Here is a 21,540-nt window from a genome sequence, read left to right as displayed (position 1 = left end):
GGAATTACATATCATGGGGAAAATGCAATTTTTCACAAAATCACCATCTTTTTTCAGGATATAATAAATGTTTGTCCATAATCCTCAAGTTTACATGTAATCGCTTGTTATTCTCTCGCAGTGCTAGGGATTCTGCTGGATTATACTCTCACACCTTTTATCAGTTAATTATCGTTTACACAATGTAATTCAATAATTTGTTTGCAAAGGTGCAAACATCTTATTGCACAGTTTGTATGCCTTTTCTTTTTTAGGTTTGTTGTAACCTTAGCCCAAAAGTAAATGTTTTGTTCACCAAACAGCCTTGGGTAACTGTGTGGCGTTTGCACATTGTCCCCATGTCTGCGGGCGTTTCCTCTGGGTGCTACTGTTTCTTCCCACAGTCCAAAGATATGAAGGTTAGGTGAATTGGCCATACTAAATTGCCCATAGTGTCAGGGGTGAATAGAGGGTAGGGGAATGGGTCTGGGTGGGTTACCCTTCGGAGGGTCGATGTGGACTCGTTGGGCCGAAGGGCCTGTTTCCATACTGTAGGGAATCTAAAAATAAATGACCTGTTTTTCGGGATTCAAGGGTCAGACACAGTATGTATTTTTCATGGGCTAAGAGACAGAAAGGAATAGAAGACAGTGGCTGTGGAGACTGATGAGGAGTAAAGCGACATCCCCCCAGTCCCCAAAGTCTTCTTGACAGACTGAATAAAATCAAATGTAGAGAAAGAAACAGAATATATTCGGAAGAAGGAATGGCAAGTGACAGTTTAAATAAAACAGGATAATTTGAAATGGAATGGCCGAATAATAATTGATCTGTGTGTGTGTGTGTGTGTTTGTGTGTGTGTGTGTGTGAGAGAGAGAGAGAGAGAGAGAGAGAGAGAGAGAGAGAGAGAGAGAGAGAGAGAGAGAGTGTGTGTGAGAGAGAGAGAGAGTCTGTGCATGTGAGTGGTTGTGTGTCTGTGTGTGTGAATGTGTGTGTGAATGTGTGTGTGCCTGTGTGAGTGAATGTGTGTGTCTGTCTGTGTGAGTGTGTATGTGTCTGTGTGTGTGTCTGCGTGTGAGTGTGTCTCTGTGTGTTTGTGAGTGTGTGTGGGTGTCTGTGTGTGTGTCGCTGTGTGTGAGTGTGTGTGTGTGAGTGTGTGTGTGTCTGTGTGTGTGAGTGAGTGTACTTGTGTCTGTGTGTGTGTCTGTATGAGAGAGAGAGTGTGCGTGTTTCTGTGTGTGCGTGTGAGTGTGTGTATATATGTGTCTGTGTGTGTCTGTGTGTGAGTGTGTGTGTGTCTGAGTGTGTGAAAGTGTGTGTGTCTGTGTGTATGGGTGTCTGTGTGTGTGTGTGTGCAGATAGATAAGACTGTTCATATGTATGCACCATATTCAGAATGAACAAGAGAGACATAGTTAACAAAAATGATGCATGCGATGTACAAATTTTATAAAACGTTAATATGACATTTAATCTTCAGCTGAGATGTTATGTTCCCCTTCTCTCAACGGACCCTCTTCTTCCTGCCTCTTTATTACAAACCCAGACCTTATCTCTAATTCTTATCTGGATGTATGTTATAAAGTCCTGCTTCTGGTGTTCCAATTTATTTCAGTTAATTAATTTTCTACCGGGAAACATATACATTGGCCTGCTGGGTTCTGTCAACAGCTGTTGTCTGTCATCATGATGGAGATAAAAGTTCTGGCATCAGACCCAGGATTTCAACATATTAATCTGTTGCACATATACTGTACAAAGGACCACAGCACACAGGAATTGTCAAACCAAATACAGAAGTACATCTATAGCTATTCGTCATGTAGACTTCTCTATTTTTACACCTCCATGTCTATATTCTCTCTCTCTCTGTGTCTCTCTCGATCTCTCTTTTAATCTAATTGATAACTCCTTCAATCGTTCTTTCTGTGCCTGTGGTGTAAAATTCCAAGCAGTGGAATGTGGTGAAACGGTTAAAAATTATGTCCCAATACATGTGTGAATCTAACCGGAATGGAGGTGTTGCTTAGTCCCGTGTGAATCTTCTTATCTGTATGTAACCAGAATGGAATGTGTTTTTTAGCCTTGCTCTGCTGTTATTATCTGTATGTAACCAGAATGGAATGTGTTTTTCTGCTGTTCACATGAATGTTTATATCTGGAAAAGAGTATATCAGCCGGAAAAGTCTCCAGTTCGGTGAGTCTGCTCCGGGGTTACGTTTAACCGCCGAGCGTGGGTTGTTGGCAACCGCTCTACGAGAACTGACGGCTCCCAGTTTTTGTAACATGTAGAGTGAGTATAAGCCAGACCCGTTGTGCGACGCTGCGGGGAATAAAATGCCCATATTCTAGCAGTCTCGCCTCTTGGTCGTTTGTTCTGTGTCAGACTACTCTCCTACGAACCTGACGTTGAGAATTTTTTTAAAACATTTGGCGTAGTCGAGCAGGGTCAATCGCAATTGAGGAGAGATTTTGATACAGAACAATGTTTTGGAAAACGACTAAGAAACCAGAAGAACAAACTGTGGAGGTCCCGACCGTCCCGGGATGGCATGGATGTGGGCATGTACGTGGCAGTTTGTTTGAGAAAGGATCCCAGTCCTGCCGAAGAACCCCTTGCCTGGGGTACAGCGGAGGATGTGGGCATGTCCAAAAGGCTGAAGCGGAGTTAACAGAATTGAATGGGATTGAACTGAACTGAACTGAGTGGAACTGAAGTGAATCAAATTGAACGGAACAAAATGGAACTGAGCTAAATTGAATTGAAATGGACGGAACTGAATTGAACACAATTGAATTGAACTGAACAGACCTGAACTGAGCTGAATTGAATTACACTGAATTGACTGAACTGAAATTAACTGAAACGAATTGAACTGAATTAAGCATAATGTAACACATGTATTGGGCCAAGCAGTGGAATGTGGTGTAAAATTATGTCCCAATACATGTGTGAATCATAATGTAACACGTGTATTGGGCCAAGCAGTGGAATGTGGTGTAAAATTCCAAGCAGTGGAATGTGGTGAAACGGTTAAAAATTATGTCCCAATACATGTGTGAATCTAACCGGAATGGAGGTGTTGCTTAGTCCCGTGTGAATCTTCTTATCTGTATGTAACCAGAATGGAATGTGTTTTTTAGCCTTGCTCTGCTGTTATTATCTGTATGTAACCAGAATGGAATGTGTTTTTCTGCTGTTCACATGAATGTTTATATCTGGAAAAGAGTATATCAGCTGGAAAAGTCTCCAATTCGGTGAGTCTGCTCCGGGGTTACGTTTAACCGCCGAGCGTGGGTTGTTGGCAACCGCTCTACGAGAACTGACGGCTCCCAGTTTTTGTAACATGTAGAGTGAGTATAAGCCAGACCCGTTGTGCGACGCTGCGGGGAATAAAATGCCCATATTCTAGCAGTTTCGCCTCTTGGTCGTTTGTTCTGTGTCAGACTACTCTCCTACGAACCTGACCTTGAGAATTTTTTTAAAACAGTGCCATGCCTCAGATGTCCCTCCTTCTGTTTACATCGATTGCCCACATTTGGATGTGACGTCTTATATTTGAGTAACGTAACTACAAGACATGAGGGAGCAGTTGGCCAGAGTGAGTTGGAAGGGAAGCTGAGCACGGGAAGATGGTGAAGCAGCAATGGCAGAGGTATCTGGAGATAATTCAGCAGCACATCAGAAACCCATCCCAAGTAAGAAGAACAATATTCAGCAGAAGACAAGTCAGCCGTGAGTGATAACGAGCTCAGGGAAAGCATAAAAACAAAAGAAAATGCACACAATGTGGTGAAGATTATTGGGAATCCAAAGGATTACGAAGTCTACAAATTCGAGCACGGATAACAAATAACAGCAAATGGGAGGAGAGGGTGAAATATAACATTACGCTTCTTAATCGTATAAAAGAATAATGAAAGCGATGTTTTAACAAGGAAGATAGGGAATAAAAAAACAAACAAAGGACTGTTGGAAAATGAGGTTTCAGTAGTTATGGAAAGCAATGGAATGGCAGAGGAAATGAATAGATACTTTACATCAGTCTTCACGGTGGAAGACACCAGCAAAATGCCAGAACTTCAAGACAGTCAGGGTATAGAGGTGTGTATACTGAACTCAGTAGGGAGAAGATGCTGGAAGGTGAAGTTGGATGAATCAGCGAGACCAGTTGGACAACAGCTCGTAGTTCTAAAGAGACATCGAAGGCGATTGTGGAGGCATTGCTAGTGATCGTTCAGGAAACTTTGGAGTGAGGGAGGACTGGTAAATATAACCTCCCTGTTTAAGGATAGAGGGACACAGAAGACAAGAAATTATAGAAGGACTTATTGTATCTTTGGGTTTATGAATAGATGTGTGGAATATAAGAACAAGGAAGTTGTGAAGTATATTGGAAATGGTGTGATTAAGCCACAGCATAACAGGAGTTACATTTACAATGCCAGTGCGAACAGCAGAGATGAAAGTACGGTTAAAACAAAAGAAATCAGTTCGAAGCAGATAGGAGCATTAGTGAGAAAAAGAGTGTTTCCTAGATCCTGCAGTGAGAATGTTGAGATAAGCTTGTCAGTAAACAGACAAAAAGGAATGTATAAAAAGCACAATAAAATCTATTGCTGATAAGGTCTCAACGTGCAACAATATAGCCAATACATATGAAGCTGAAAAAGGACAGCAAGTGAGACAGAATCCTAGGAACAGGAAAGCCAACATTTCAGGCTAAAAGACTTCATCAGGATTGCGGTGGGAAAGGGAGCCGCGAAGTAAATAGAGGGAAAGCCGTGGGGATGGTGGAAGGGTAGGTGGGATGGCGATAGGGGGATGCAGGCAGGGGATTATTTTGATTGGTCAGTGGGAAGGGTGCAACGGATATACGAATGGGAAGATGGACATCTTTGGTCAGGTCAGGGAAGGGGGACATAGGGTAAGGCTGTGGGTAGGGAGATTTTGAAGCCAGTGAAGTCAATATTGAGACCATTGAGCTGTAAGGTCTCCAGCTGAAATATCAAGTTGTGTTCCCCAGTTTCTGTTTGGCCTCACTCTGACAATAGAGGAGGCCAAAGATGGAGCTGTTGCCGGATGAGCACGGTGAGGGGAGTGATTGAAATGGATGGCAACTGGAATGCTGAGTTTGTTAAAGCGTGCAGAGAGCAGATGCTCCATGAATATGTCCCTGAGTCTCCCTTTCGTCTCCACAACATAGAGGAGACCACGTTGGGAGTTGGAGATGAAGTCGATGGGTCAGGATCAGGCTCTTTGTGGAGTATTAGTGCTCTGCACGAAACAACCAACTCGACTTTCCAGTTACCATTCATTTTAATTCCCACTCCCACTCGCCCGGCGACATGCCCATCCTTAGCCTGTCCACTGTCAGAGGAACACTACCTGAGAGTTTACCTTTGAAGCTGATATTCCAATGGCCTCAACATTGACTGAAACCGCTTCAAAACCCTCCATCTGCAGCCTTATCCCATGCCCCTTTTCCCTGACCAGACCCACCTGTATCTTCTCCACCCTTCCCACTGACCAATCTCAGTATCGTCATACCTGCATGTACCTGCAACCACCATACTTACCTGCCGCCCTTCCGTATCCCATCACTTCATTTCTGGGCTCCCCTCCCCCTCACCAGTCCTGACGAAAGGCCCAAGATCAAAATATTGCATTTGGTGCTCCTCTGGTTCTGTCTTGTCTGCTGTGTTTATCCAGCTCCAAGTTTATTAACTCTGGCCTCCTGCACCGGTGCTACTGATTCTCTTCAAGCTGTGGAACGAGGTGGTCTACATATAAGAAGAAATAAAATTGGACATTTGGAGAGATTACAATGCAGTCTCCTTTACACTGGGGAGACCAAACAGAAACTGTTTTGAGGAACACTCCCACTCTGTCTGTGGGATTAACCCTAACCTTCTCATTGCTTCCCATTTCAATAACGTACCTTGCTCTCATGCTAACATTTCAGTCCTGGGCTGCTGTAATGCTCCAATGAAGCACAACCCAACCTCGAGTAAACCTCACTTTAGACCTTGGTACGTTCTATCCTGAAGAGTTTTTATTCAATTCCATACTTCCACAGCCTGACCACATTATGGCTGTTCTCCATTCTTCACACATTCTTTCTCCTGGTCTCCCAATGTACTTGCCCTGTTTGTGAATCGTTTGTCTTGCACTTAATTAATGAACCCATTTCCCCCTTTCGCAATCTAATGAATACTCATTTTACTTTTGATTCTGTTTTACCCGAAATAAAAGTCAATTTTGCAGTGGCATTGCTCCTCCACACCATCTTGTTTCCTGTCACCCCTCCTCCAACTCGGTCAAGGGATTTAAAAGCCCATTTTCCAATTCTTTTCTGTTCTGAAGAGGAGTCACATTGGACTTGAAATGCGAACTGTGTTTCTCTGTCTACGCAGATGCTGCCAGATCTGCTGTGTTTCTCTAGAAATGAACAAACACATTTTCAATAAAACAAATAACTCTGGATACTAGAAATCTGAAACGAGAACATCAAAAATAAACTGTGAGCCTTGAAGAATGGTCACTGCATCCAAATGATTAAGTCTGCTTTCATTCCACTGATGCTGCCAGACCTGTTAATTTCTCCAGCAATTTCTGCTTTTCACCACGTTTCAAAGACATTTGTCAACGTCGCTCAAATGCCCTGTTCAACCTGGAGCGCAATATACCGGGAAGTGAAAGATAACACAAGATGCACAATTTCCGTATCTCTGAAATGACGTAAAGCTGGCATCACTGACACTACAGAGTTCTCACTGCTAGGCAGGGAGAGAAACAGAGGGACATGCATTCACTCTAACCACAGAAGGTAGCATATACTGGAAAGGAAAGGATTCAGATGATTATGTTAAAGGATGTTAGGCAAGGAGACAAATTGTAAGTGTGACACCATGGAGAGACCCTCAGTAGAAAGAGAAAAGAAAAATTAGAAATGTACCACATCAGAAACCAGAGTAGGTTACTGAGTACAGGTTTGATGGGTGAATGGGACTTGGTGTGAACTGGGGAACAGGCAGCAGGACTGTTTTGGAGATGTTGCAGCTCAAACTGTGTGTGCCATGAGATATTGTAGACCATGACAGCAACAGAAGCAAAATTATATTCAACCATAGTCTGTAACTTTTTGCACGGGATAATCCCTCAGTCTACCATTACCAATAAGCGGATCTATGCTGCAGCTACGTTTGTGGTGAACATGCGAGGGCCGAACTATGTGTACCTAAAACTGATGGCAAACCATAAAGCTACCACACTTGACTGTTTACATTCCAAACATCATGACTACCATCTGATAGGGAGGGCGGAATGATTGCAAGACCAAAAGATCAGTTCGAAGCTCTACAGTCCTGCCACATCGAGTCATAAATGGATTAAACAACTCACTGCAGTAGAGGGCCCAACACATGTCCCCCTCCTTAATAATGGAACAGGCTGGCACATCAGTGCAAAAAACAAGCATGTAGTTATCAGCCTTATGCTCAGCCAGAAGTGTTGAGTCAATGATTTAACTCATCACGTCAGGATGCCCACAGAATTATAGATGGCAGTTTTCAAACAATCGGATTCGCTCTATGTGACATAAAGAAATATCTGAACACAGTAGATATGACAAAGGCAATGTACAACAAGCCGTGTCCCTAGGGAAGCTGTTTCATTCCAGTTCCAACTCTGATATCTATCTGGCAATGTAGAAAATTGCTCAACTATGACAAGTCCCTTAAGAAGAGAATAATTACAGTATGACCAGCATCACCCCCTCAATTCCATCACGACAGTCAAATTGTTGGGAGTTCTTTTTGACAAAGTTGTAAGCAGCACAGAAATAAACTGTTCAGTGTGGTTTGCGATAGGTCCCAAGTGGAGATGGAAATGTCACTGGATTACTAATCCAGACCAAGCTAATGCTCTGACAGCTGGTGGACGTTAATAACAATTAATAAAATATCGATATCTAAAATCTTGTGTCAGTAATAATGACCTTGATCCCAATGTCAATTGTAAACACCAATTTGCTTCCCCAATGTACTTTCAAGAAGCGAATCTCCCATGTTTTCCTGGTCTAGACTAAAAGTGACTCCAGGCACACAGGCATGTGATAAACTCTTCAATCGTCTCTGAAACAGCCAAGCAAGGCACTCAATTGGATCATATTGCTACGAGGTTTTAAAGGATAAAACGGGACAGAACACCCGGCACCGGCTTCTGCATCGGAAAAGGGAAACACAGGCCTGTCAACCATGCAGAGACTTCCTTCCTAACATCTGAGAGCTTGTGATAACACTGACAGAGCTTTCCCACAGACTGCATAGAAACATTGGGAAAGGAGTAGGTAATTCAACACAGTGAGCCTCCCACGTTCTCATCATGGCCGAGAATCTCCTCAATACATTACTCCTACAGCAGACTGAGATATATTGCTTTTGATTCCGTCAACCAACTGTTTGAGATGTTTGCGAGTAGCTGCGACCCAAGGACATGTTCCTGAGATACTCCACGAACCTTCATCTCCAATAGAAGGATCCATTTATTCCTGTGTTTCCGGTCCAAGGGCTCCTTTGCTGGAGCTTGTACACTCTGGAAAAAGTGAGGACTGCAGATGTTGGAGATCAGAGCTGAAAATGTGTTGCTGGAAAAGCGCAGCAGGTGAGACAGCATCCAAGAAGCAGGAGAATCGACGTTTCGGGCATGAGTCCTTCTTCAGGAATGAGGAAAGTGTGCCCAGCAGGCTAAGATAAAAGGTAGGGAGGAGGGACTTGGGGGAGGGGCGTTGGAAATGCGATTGGTGGAAGGAGGTTAAGGTGAAGGTGATAAGGTTAGTGTGATAGGCTGGAGTGGGTGTGGGGTCGGAGAGGTCAGGAAGAAGATTGCAGATTAGGAAGATGGTGCTGAGTTCGAGAGTTGGGACTGAGACAAGGTGGGGGGAGGGGAAATGAGGAAGCTGGAGAAATCTGAATTTGAACTCAAATATTGGCCACAATCCCATAATGCTTGATTTCGCACACTGGGTTTGGGATTTCAGCAAAATTCCTTGGATGCTGCCTGACCGAGTGTGCTTTTCCTGAACTACCCTTCTTGATTCTGATCTCAAACATCTGCAGTCCTCACTTTTCCCCTAACCAATTAACCTGTGCAATTACATTCAGGGATCTGTGGAGAAACACCCTCTCAGCTTCCTAGTATGCTGCCATTCATTGGATATCCCCATTTTTGGTTCCTTCTTCCAAAGTACATCACCACAAGTATATCAGGGTTACATTCCATCTGACCATCTGACCATTCCACCTGTATCTTCCTGTAACATAAGGCCTTCCTCCTCACTGCCAACCACCCAGCCAATCTTTGTGACAAACACAAACTTAATTATCACATTTTTCCCCACCCTCTACACATTTACATCTATCTAGATCATTAATGAATGCCACAAATAATAAGATACACAGCACCAGCAGACACTCGTCTCCAGTCACACAAACAACCTTCCGCCACCACCCTCTGTCTCCTGCCACTAAGACAATGTTTGATGTAACTCACCAAGAGATCATGACTTTTTATAAAACAGTTTCCCATATGAGGCTTTGTCAAAGGCCTTGCTGAAAAACCATATAAACAACATGCTCGAAAATATACAATAAATTTCATTTGGTAAGTCTTCCCCCCTGATGACGTCATGCTGACTATTCCTGATCAAACCTTGCCTCTCTAAATGGAGGTCAATTTTCCTATTTCCTCCAATACCTCCCCTAACACTGATCTACTAGTCACTGGACTACAATTCCACCACCCTTCCCATAAAGTGGGACTACATGCATTGTTCTCCAGTTATCTGGCATCTCCAACTTTTCTGTGTCCAGATTCGACTTAAACATTTGAGTCAGGGCCTTTTGTCCTTTGTCTCCAACAGCAGCCTGTGCTACAACTCATTTAGAAGTGGCAATTTTCTACCAGCCAAAGCCTCCTATTCCTGCTCGCATATTATATCAATCTGTTCAAGTGCTGCCCAGTTCACCTTCTTGAATTCTGTCCCTGCATCCTCCTTCTCCCAAGTGAAACAGATAGGAGCTTTCATGTAATAATCGATCAATGTTCTCCAGCTTCACCCACAGCGTGCTCCCTTGGTCTCTAATGGGCCCTAGTTGGGTCCTGGTTGTTCTGCTCTGATTGATGTACGTGGAGAACATCTTGGGTTTCTCCCTAACCTTGCCTGGCAGCATTTCTCCATGCCCCTATGTCAGCCCGTCTCTCGGTGTGAACTTTCTAAGCTTCACTGCGATCTCCTTTCATTTTGTCAATCATTGGAGAACAAAAACTGAGTTTCTCCGTCAGTTAATCTTGCGTCTAATAAGCTTGAAATGAAAGTAACTGTTTAGTTTCTCTGTAATGTTCTAGTTCTCACAAGGAATTATCTTGTGTGGATATTCACCATTCCGCAGGTGTCCTTGCATTCACTTTCCCATCAAGTACCGAGAGAAGCGTTTGGTCATACTAATGTTTCTTGTTCTTTTGCATTTTAAAAAAAATCCTTATCAGTTAATTGGTCCTCAAATGTCTGATTCCATGGCTTCCCACAATATCTGGCAATTTCCTGAGCTGCTTCCTTTGAACTAATGCAATCTTTACTTCGTTTGTTAGCTATTGTTAAGTCACCTGACCCCTTTGCTGTTTGAACTGTGGTGGACATGTGTATTATTGTACATTTTTAGGTGTTTATTTAAACAACAACCGTTGCCTGTCTTCCAGTAAATCTTTTTCATGTACTTCTCCAATTCACTGAAGCTAATTTTAGCCTCATACTTTCGTGACTAGCACGACTCAGGTTTATAACCACAATTTCAAAAAAAAACTGTTTATATTCAGACGTCATATAAAACTCAATATATTATGATTACTTCCCAAAAACCCCTTTTCAGCAGGGTTTTCAATTAGCTCTTCTGATCACATAACATCAATTTCAAAACTGCCTTACTTGTACCTCAGTACTCAACATACTGTTGAAGGAAACCATCTCAAATACGCTAATGAAGTCCATTTTCCCAGCATTATCATTCACGTGGGTTACCACAGTTTAGATGTAGCTTGAAACTGTTCATTATTACTGCGGTACCCACAAACCTGGATATCTAATTTCCTGTTTTATAACATACCCAACATTTGTATTGCAACTTCCACTTTGATATATAACTCCTATCAATCTTTGCTTCTCCTTGTTGTTTCTAAGCTTCACCTTATCAGATCATGTGGAATCTGAGTGATGTGGCTTCTGGGGAGATTAATGGTAGATTCGGGTGAGATAGTTGGTGAAGTCTATTTGGACGTTGAGTTAATTTCGTCACGTTATTCCTTCTCAAGTGTTATTATGACATTTTCACCAGATCTCTCGTTGTGAACGTAGAGTAGAGAAGGACAATGATCTTTCAACAAAGCTATGCATTCCCCCAGACAGCTGAGACTGCTCTAACCTGGGTGGAAATTTACTGTAGGCTGGTAAAGTGTTGCTGATGCTCTACAGGATCTTAATCAGATAACATCTGGAGTAGTGTGTACAAATTTATTCGCCTCACTGAAGAAAAGCTATTGTTATACTGGAAGCAGCTCAGAGATGGTTCCCTCAACTGATTCCTGCAATGAAGGTGTTATCTTATAACGAAAGGATGATCAGGTTGATCCAATGCACATTATAATTTACAAAAGATGATCTTATTTTTACATCGAACACCGGAAAGAGTCAGCAACAGAAATCAATTACACAGCCAATTCCACTTCTCCAGCCTGTTACAGAAGAATAGCAGAAGGACATTCAGGCCTTCGACCCTGTCACACCAGAACAGGACGAGGTTATTCAGCCCTTGGAGCCTGCTATACAGTTAGAGGAGGAGGCCAATCAGCTCTTGAGTAGGCCATGAGGCAGCGGTATCCTGATATACAGCAACAGGATCAGTCCATTCCGCCTCCTCAAGTCTCTAACACAGGAACTGGAAGAGTCTGGCACACTAGAATAACAGGAGGCCATTCAGCACGATAATTAAAGAAGGAGATAAAATTATTTGAGATATGTTATGGAAAGGAGGAGGCAATTCACCCATGTATATGTTGTATGGGAGCAGGAGGAGCCAAATCACTCCATCGATCCTATTTCAGGGATACAGGAGTTGATTGTTCAGTATCTCGAGCCTATTATGAAGAAATATGAAGTCCGTTCAGCCCCTTAAAATGTTATACAGCACCAAGAAGATTCCACAAGCCCTCAGGCTTCTGACATATTATCAAGAGGAGAAGCAGATCTTGAATCTGCAAATCAGGACATTCCGGCCATTGAGACTATAATGTAGGAACACCATGGGGACATTCAGCCCATTGGGCGTGTAAACCAGGAACTGAGTGAATGCATTCAGACACTCATGCCTCTTTCACACCGATTGGAGCAGATCATTTAAAGCTTTGTACCTGTTACAGAGGAACACGGGGAAGGGAACGTAGAGTTTACAGAAAAGTTAGGAATTGGGATAATCATCTTTATTTGACAATAAAAGGCTGTGAGCAAACTGTTGGGAATTCAGGGAAATTGGGAGAATTTATTATAAATTAATTAACAACAGGGGATTTGCAAAGTCGAGATAGAATATATCAGAATCAGCATGATGTTTTAAGGATTTGTTTGCTCGAGTTCTTCAAAGATGTGACAAGCATAGTTCGACAATAGGTATCCTGGAGGATAAAGTACCTGGACTTTGAAAAGGCATTGATTAAACGCAGCACAAAATATGAAGCTGTAAAATAAGAGGACATGGGTTTGGGAGGAGGTTATTCGCTTGGATAGAGGGCTGGTGAGCCAACAAAATGAAGAGAGATAGAATAGTTGTTTCGTAAATGGTTGGCAACTTTTGGGGCTCCATAGAGTTCAGACAACATGACCCGAAAAATTACCACCCATGGTATTACTGGGACGAGAGGAGAGAAAACACTAAAGCCACATTTTCAACTGACACTAAAACAAGTGGAAAAGTAGGTTGATGTAATGAAGATGTAGAATATTTACAAATGGACATGAACAGTTTAGATGAATGTGCCACCTCTGGCAACTAAACCTTAACGTGGATAACATGGGATTAACCATTTTGGACAGCGGGATCGAACATCTTATGGAAATGGAGAGCAACTTCAGAGTACTTATGTGCAGAGGCATCTGGGTATCCTTGTGCATACTACAGAAAACTTACATGGAGGTGCAGCAGGGAATAAGAAAGGCAAGTGCAATGTCAGCATTTACTTGTAAAAGAATAGAATATAAAGCGAGGGGAGAATTACTGCAACTCTGCAAGGTATTAGGGAGACTGTAACTGACATACTGTGTTCAGGTTTGGTGCCCTGACTGCAGAAGGTATGTAGTTACAATGGAGTTACTGATCAATTAATTAGATTGATTCCAGAGATGAATTTTTCTTTTACAAAGAGTTGAGCAGTTCAGACCTATACTCTCTGGAATTTAGAAGAATGAGAGGAAACATCATTGAGGTCTGGAGGATGTTAAAGATGATTGACAATGTCGGAATGGAGTGGATATTTCCTAATGTGGGGCAAACTGGAACAAGAGATCATAGTTTTAGGATTAGTCAGAGCAGATTTAAAACAGGGGTGAGGAGAACTTACTTCTCTCAAAGGGTTCTGAATCTGTGTAGCACTGTCCCAGATTGCAGGGGATGTTGGGACATTGAGTGAATGAAGGGGTATGGATAGTGGGCAGGAATGTGGGACTGAGACCGCGATGATGTCAGCCATGATTGTCTTCAATGGCGGAACAGACTGACGGGGTTGGATTGCCGACTGATACTCCTCCATCTTATTCTGCCCTTCGACGCTGTTAGTCAGGAATGGGGGAGGACTAGGTATCAGACAGGAAGCAGGCACTCCAGATAAATCAGTCTTAATCAGTTTGAAAGACACATCGTGACCAGCGCAGGGTCCTCAACTGTTTACAATAAATATCAATGATTTAGACGATAGATCAGATGTGCTGCTACTAGGTTTGGTAAGATAACCAAGACATTAAGTTATCAAGAGAAAGCGGAGAGTCTGCAAATTAATACGAAAGATGAAGTCAATGAAGAATACTTTACCAAGTGGAATATAACGGAATGTATAATCTGCCAGCTTTTTCAGGAAGAATGGAAAGCAGTGTGTTACTGAAATGCAGAGATTACATGACATAGTGATACAGTGTGTACTAGAGGGTTCACTCTGACCCGTTTAGACATGGGAAATGTTGCGCCGTCTCCCTGGTGGTCTTGTCCTTGATTTTCCATTGCCCCATTGCTCTCAGTACGCACGGGATAGTTTGATGTGGTTAGTTGGCGGTGGGGAATAGTGCGGGGGAAGGTGTTTTGAGCCGTGTGACTCGGGGATTACTTTTAGCCGAGAGGCTATCCTTTCTTTCCGAATGGAGACCCAAAGAAGATGGGGATAGCTGACTGCTTCTGAATGAAGATGCTGCGGCTGCTGCCAGGGAAGTGAGTATTCACCAACATGAGGTACTGTGCATGGGCACAATGTAACATTAATGAGGTGAGAGGTCCTTCAGTTCCTCTAGCTCTCGCTACCGATAGTGGGACCCCAAAGAGCCATGTACGTTTTCGGGAATCCTGCTATACTGGGAAAACATGGGTACACCTGACATCTCCTTTAGGAGGGAGAAAATATTCACGTCATACAGCATATACATCCTTCGTTACTGAATGGTGACATTGAAGCTGAGATATTGGGAGATGATGGATATGTCACCCAGTCCTGCTCGGAAAGTTCCAGAAGATAGAAGCTGAATGAAACTGTCACCCTCACAGCCACTGGCAGCACCCTCCTCCCCCTGGTTTGGAGCTGCAAGTCGTGTTGAAAGAGGTGACACCGCTCTGTGACCAGCTCCTTGTTCAATCAGGGTCCCGTCACACTCTGCTCCTGGGTTAAGTGTAGCTTGGGAAGCTATTCCTGGAAAACCCTATGTGGATACAGCAGGTCCCTTTCCCCAGACACAGTCACTCCGTGGTTTCAGATCTTCCCCTCTCTGCGGCCTCTGCTCCATTTGTTATTCTTGTTACACACCTAGATGCTGTAACTACAGTCCCCATGCTTCATCCAGAGTTGGGTCACCAAATCCTCAGGTCTCCCTGAATGTCTGAGGCAACTCACAGCACAACCACCAGCAAACCATCCCCAGCACCTCCACTAACTTTTCAATAAAGGAGACAATCAGAAGCCTCTCAGCTACAAGTGTTATGGGCCAGGCCAGACCACCACAAAATATTTTAAGAAGACAGCCTCGACCCCAACTTTTCCTTATTTTAAACGTAGATGTGAACTGTGTGTTCCAGATGTGTTTCGACTGGTCAACCCTCTCAACGTTAATTGCAGTCCATTCAAACGCTCTAATCAAAACACAACCAAAGAGATGAATAAGTTGAACAGCTTCTCTATTGGAACAAACAATAGATACACTGCATTCTACTAATAAACTGTGCTAATACAGGATCAACCCATAAACGTACCCCTTGGCAAAAAGGCAAATTCAAACACAAAATCTTATGTGCAGTACCCCAATCCAGCAGTAAGCAACTTCCAGAGAGTTTTCAAAGAGAACAGCGGTTGATGATTCTGTATTGAAACTGCCAACCATTCTGGGACACCGAGCAGCTTCTGAATGGTGCAGCTAAAAACAAAATGAGAAGACCTGGTCTGGGAGGGCTGGCCGCTGCCCTTCCATTGTTACCAACGTTTTAATGAAACCTAAAGGCCTCCTCAGTTCTTTACTTCAGCCATTTTCAGGCGGGAGTTCGGCATCTCAGCCTTTAAGACGTTTCTTCAAAAAACACAAGAGAATATATAATTTTCAAAATGACAGTATCCTCACACAAACCCCCTTTGACAAAATGAACCATCAATACACAACGGTGGTTTCATTTTAAACCCATTATTCTTACTGTTTTCGTAGACTATCATACTTATATATGACATTGACAGTAAGCATGCAAGTATTCACAACTCCATTCTATTTCAGCCAGTTTACTCCTGCCACAGAACGCCTCTGTTTTTCTTCATACAAGTCTCGACAACTTGTCAGCAAGTACAGCTTCTCGTCCAGTCACCTGTAATAACTTTCAAATTGAACAGACTAGAGGTTTTCTCCCAAAATCTCTCCAAAACGTTTCGGCGTTATTATCAGCATATAGATTTGTCTCTTACACATTATTGGCACGGTTTGTGAAGGGTTGTAGCTCAGGTTGAAGTTTAGGGTGTAGGTTTGCTCGCCGAGCTGTAGGTTTGATATCCAGACGTTTCATTACCTGGCGAGGTAATATCATCAGTGGCGACCTTCAAGTGAAGCGAAACTGTTGTCTCCTGCTTTCGATTTATATCTTTGTCCTGGATGAGGTTCCTGAAGTTTGTGGTGATGTCATTTCCTGTTCGTTTTCTGAGGGGTTGATAGATGGCATCTAGATCTATGTGTTTGTTTATGGCGTTGTGGTTGGAGTGCCAGGCCTCTAGGAATTCTCTGGCATGTCTCTGGCACTCCAACCACAACGCCATAAACAAACACCCAGATCTAGATGCCATCTATCAGACCCTCAGAAAACGAACAGGAAATGACATCACCACAAACCCCAGGAACCCCATCCAGGAGAAAGATATAAATAGAAAGCAGGAGACAACAGCTTCACTTCACTTGGAGGTCGCAATTGATTATGTTACCTAGCCAGGTAATGAACCGTCTGGATATCAAACCTACAGCTCAGCGAGCAAACCAACACCCTAAACGTTATTGGCAATTTAAATTCTGAAATGTTGTAACACCAGCACCAAGCTGAAAGTCTCCTTCTCAATTGTGAAATATTTCTGTTGATGGATTCACCGGACATTCCAACCTCACGTTACATAATGGAGCACTTCTCATCTCTCCAATAGTCCTTCTCAATGACATGTCTCCTCATGTCTCAGCATAAACGAATTATATGTTTCTGTACCTCTTAATGCTGTAACCTCTTTACCTGCTACTCTGCTACCCAGTAAACCTTACTCCCGCAGGAATATATTTTAAGAAGATCTCACACACTCTTCTCAATCCCTCATGACTTCCAAACTTTGATTTGTGGTTAAACTCAAAATCATCACCGATTTCAGCTTGTAATCTTGCCATTGTAACTCTCTGCTCTGCTACATGAGTTCTCACTATTTTAGGAAGTGAATTTTTGAACTCCTTCGAAATAAGAATTTCTCCAAGAGTGTCATAGGTTTGCTCTGTTTTCAATATCCTTACCCACCTTTCAAAGTAACTTTGTTTGATTCTTTCAAACTCAACGCACGTTTAACCAGGTACCTTTTTTAGATTCCTGAAACACTGCCTGTAGGCTTCTGGCACAAGCTTATATAAAATTCAGATGGCTTTCTTCACCTTCTTATACTCTTCAGATACCTTCTCCGATAGGGATGAAAATAGACAACAGCCTGACATATACCCCACTGTCCATGGAGCACCACATGGGACACACCGGGAAGTAAACAACATCTCGACACACACCCCACTGTCCATGGAGCACCACATGGGACACACCGGGAAGGGAACAACAGCTCGACATATACCCCACTGCCCATGGAGCACCACATGGGACACACCGGGAAGGGAACAACAGCTCGACATATACCCCACTGCTCATGGAGCACCACATGGGACACAACAGGAAGTGAACAACAGCTTGATACACACCATTTCATTGTTTCTAAACTTCACGATGCCAGCATTGATACACTAGGGAGGCAGAAACCAAAGCCACGGAAATGTACAGAGGGTCAGAGAGATTCACATTAAAAACCGAAACAGATAGTTAAGTACCTGTGAGCATGTTGTGGAAATATAGACAAAGTGTTAGGGCAGTGGGACTGACTGAAGGAATGAATCCTTCGAGAGCAAAATTACAAGATTGAGAACATTGAATAAAGGCATTTTCAGATCAGCTGAAATGGTTTGTTTCATCAATTTCTGAATCTGCTTCTCAAAACACTTCAAACAACATAAGCTGGGACAAGATGACAAACTAACATGGAGAGCTGTGCAGACTATGCTAGTGTATTGGTCAGTTAACTGCATTATTTGCCCACCATTGGGAGTATTGCAAAACTTTACTATCATATAGGAACGATACACACATCAGATTACTGTCGATAAGAGGAGGATTTCTATCACCATTTGGACCAGTATAAGGGAAGTTGTGCGTTGCGCGTGCGTGCATGTGTTTGCGTCTGTGTGTTTGTGTGTGTGTGTGTGTGTGTCTGTGTGTGTGTATTTGTGTGTGTGTCTGTGTGTGTTTGTGCGTGTGTGTGTGGGCAGGCGCACGGGTGTGTGCGTATGTGTGTCTGTGTGTGATACATTTGGGGTGGTTGAATGCAAAAATCATTGCGTGAGAGAAAATACACGTGAAGGAAACCAGGTTAAATGTGAACCACTGTCAGGGAAAAGGATAATCGACACAGAGAAGTTTCATGAACACATGAGTTAAAATGTTTGAGAATATTAAAATAGGGGCATTTGCAGACACAACAGCGATATAGATCAGCGTTCACAGGAATGTCAGAAGGATGGGATTTTGGTCTGATTTCGAATCAGCTTTGTTTCTGCAGGTTTCATCCTGAGAGTGTCAGCAGCAGATTGTTGTCATCATTTTGTCTGTATTTCACAGCTCAAGGTTCAAACAGCAGATGAGTCAAGCCACGGAAGTATATTCTGGAGAAGTGAGTAGTTAAAGTTAATAATTGTCAGGGAATGATGTCAGGAATCAGCTCATGGCCAAAGGGATCACCAAAGTTGTGATTCGTCTGTTTCAAACACCACCTGCAAGTTCCCCTGCTGTTCTTTCACAGTCGTTGGGTCAAAATCCCGGATTCCCTCCCTACCGGCATGATGAGTCAACCGACGGAAGTGGACTGCAGCAATGCAAGAAGGCAGCTTACCACCACCTTCTCAAGAATCAGTAGGCATGGGCTATCAATGCTGGCCAGCCAGCGATGCCTAAGTCCAAGAAATGAATGAAAATAAAGTATATTGGTCAGAGACGGGATGGAATCCCAGGAAGGAAGTGGAGTTTGGAAACATAATAGACCACAATGACATCCAAGCTCCCAATATTTAAATAAGAAGGACAGAGAGGCAATGTTTCACATCTGCAACAGAGTAGGTCAACATAGAGACCCATGAGTAACACCGCCAGAGGCAAGGAGGGAGACAGGAATTGAACTGGATTCAAAGTATCACCAGGAACAATATTGGTGGCAAGAGGTGTAGACTATATGAAGGAACAGAAATGCAGTCGTAACTGGTTTATAGAAAAAAATATCTGGACAATGAGACTTACCAGGGACACCAACGATAGCCAGGAAAGGATAATAAAAATATTGAATGAGGTGAAGTGCATAAAAGATCCGCGATGATAATGACAACTGCTCATAATTGGTCGAAAAATACCAAACCAAATTGGATAAACTCTTGTCCATTGTTGGAACACTCCAGTCTAATGTTCTCAGATTCTGATCTCTCCTCGCTCTCCCTCTGGAGCCACTGATCCCTGTTTGTGCTGTTGGTGATGCTCCCACTGATACTGTTGAACGGAACCCATTTATGATTAAAAGATGGAAACACTCCACTGGGATAATTACAATGCATGGAGACCGACATTAATCACAGTCACTGAACAAACAGGTTCAGTTAACCACTTCCTTACATCACATTTCATACCACAATAAAAGGGAATATTTACTCAGTCTGGATGGAATGGATGAGGGTTACTGATGGATGGACAATAAATCTTTCAATTTTTAAATATTTTTTCCTTGAATGTATGGGTATTGTAAGAGAACTGCAGTATCGTACATTTCTCACCCTGTTTATAGAAGGAGACAGGGATAAAATATCAGAGTAACTGCGTAAAATGTCTGGTGGGGAAATTTCTGTATACACTAACTCAAGGGAGAAAGTGAGGATTGCAGATGCTGGAGATCAGAGTCGGGAATGTGGTGCTGAAAAAGACGGTCAGGCATATTCCGAGGAGCAGGAGAATCAACATTTCACGTGTAAACCTTTCAATAGGATTGAGGCTTGTGGCCCAAGGTAGCTGAGAGATAAATGGGAGGGGGATGGGGTTGGGTAAGGTAGCTGAGAATGTGATAGGTCGATGAAGTTAAGGTTGGAGGTGATATGTCGGAGAGGAGGGTGAAACGGATAGGTGGGAAGGAAGATAGACAGGTAGGACACATCAACCGGGCCGTGCTGAGTTGGAAGGTCAGATTTGGGATAAGGTGGAGGTACAGGAAATGAGAAAACTGGTGAAATCCACATTGATCCCTTGTGGTTGCAGGGTCCCAAGGCAGAAGATGAAGCTTTCTTCCTACAGTCGGCGGGTGGTTTAGGAGTGGGGTGGAGGAAGCCCAGGCCCTTGGCGGAGTGGGAGGGGAGTTAAAGTGTTCAGCCATGGCACCGGGTGATTGGTTGGTGTCCCACAGATGTTATCTGGAGTGTTCCACAAGTTGGCGTCTTGTCTCCCCAGTGTAGAGGAGACAATATCGGGAGCAATTGTTACAGTAGGTGACATGTGTGGAAATGCAGGTAAAATCCGGTGGATGTGGAAGGTTCCTCTGGGGTCTTGGACGGAGATGAGTGGGGAGGTGAAGGTGCAGGTTTTACAACTCTTGCTCTGGCATGGGAAAGTGCTGGGAGTGGAGGGTTAGTTGATGTGTGCCTTGGACATGATAAGGGAGTCGCGCCAGGAATGTTCTTTATGGAGCAAAGACCGGGGTGGAGAGGGAAATGCATTTTTGGTTGTGGGGTCTGTATTTAGGTGGCACAGATGGGGGAGGATAATGCATTGTATCTGGAAGTTTGGTGATGTGGAAGATGAGGAACAGGGTGTTCTTTCCCTTTTGCGTTTGGAGGGGTGGGATTCAAGGACGAAAGTGTGGGAAGTGAATAAGGTGCACTGGAGGGCATCAATCAAGTGGGAGGGAAAATTGCAGTCTTTGACGAAGGAGGCCATCTGGGATGTACACTGTGTTCAGAGTGTGGTACTGGAAAAATACAGCAGGTCAGGCAGCATACGAGATCGCTTTTGCATGAAACATCGATTTTCCTGCTCCTCAGATACTGCCTGACATGCTGTGCTTTTCCAGCACCACATTATCTACATTAATCTTCAGTATCTGCAATAGTCAATTCCGCCAACTCACTAGATTCAGCGACTTCTGTAATACTGCCTTGAATTCTGTTCTCCCAGCTATAGGAAAGATGCTGTTAAACTTGAAATAGTGCAGAAAAGTTTTCCAAGTATGCTGCTGGTGTTAGGATGGGATGATGTTGAGCTAAACGGAGAATATGAATAGGCTGGGGCAATATTCCCTGGAGCGCTGAGTCTGAGGAGTGACCTTACCTTTATTACAGTGAATCCCGATGCTCCAGGGTGACCAATGGCAAAGACCAGAGAAATATTCAGAACAGTTTTACTCACATTAGAACTGTG

General features: G+C 43.3%; 1 protein-coding gene across 1 annotated transcript in view; it reads left to right on the top strand.

The window, feature by feature from the left end:
• The window catches only part of LOC148137827 (uncharacterized), a 209,923-nt gene that overhangs the window by 77,317 nt on the left and 111,066 nt on the right, over nucleotides 1-21,540 (top strand). The window contains exon 9 of the mRNA XM_087982123.1: nucleotides 8,872-8,915. Coding sequence (XP_087838249.1) covers nucleotides 8,872-8,915 — 44 coding nt within the window. The remainder of the gene's footprint in view (nucleotides 1-8,871; nucleotides 8,916-21,540) is intronic.

This window comes from Chiloscyllium plagiosum, unplaced genomic scaffold (genome assembly GCF_037043375.1).
Source record: "Chiloscyllium plagiosum isolate Xiang-an unplaced genomic scaffold, Cpla_swu_hap1 HiC_scaffold_42, whole genome shotgun sequence".
Lineage (NCBI taxonomy): Eukaryota > Metazoa > Chordata > Chondrichthyes > Orectolobiformes > Hemiscylliidae > Chiloscyllium > Chiloscyllium plagiosum.
The sequence above is the reverse complement of the archived record's forward strand: the minus strand, read 5'-3'. Positions and strand labels throughout refer to the sequence as shown.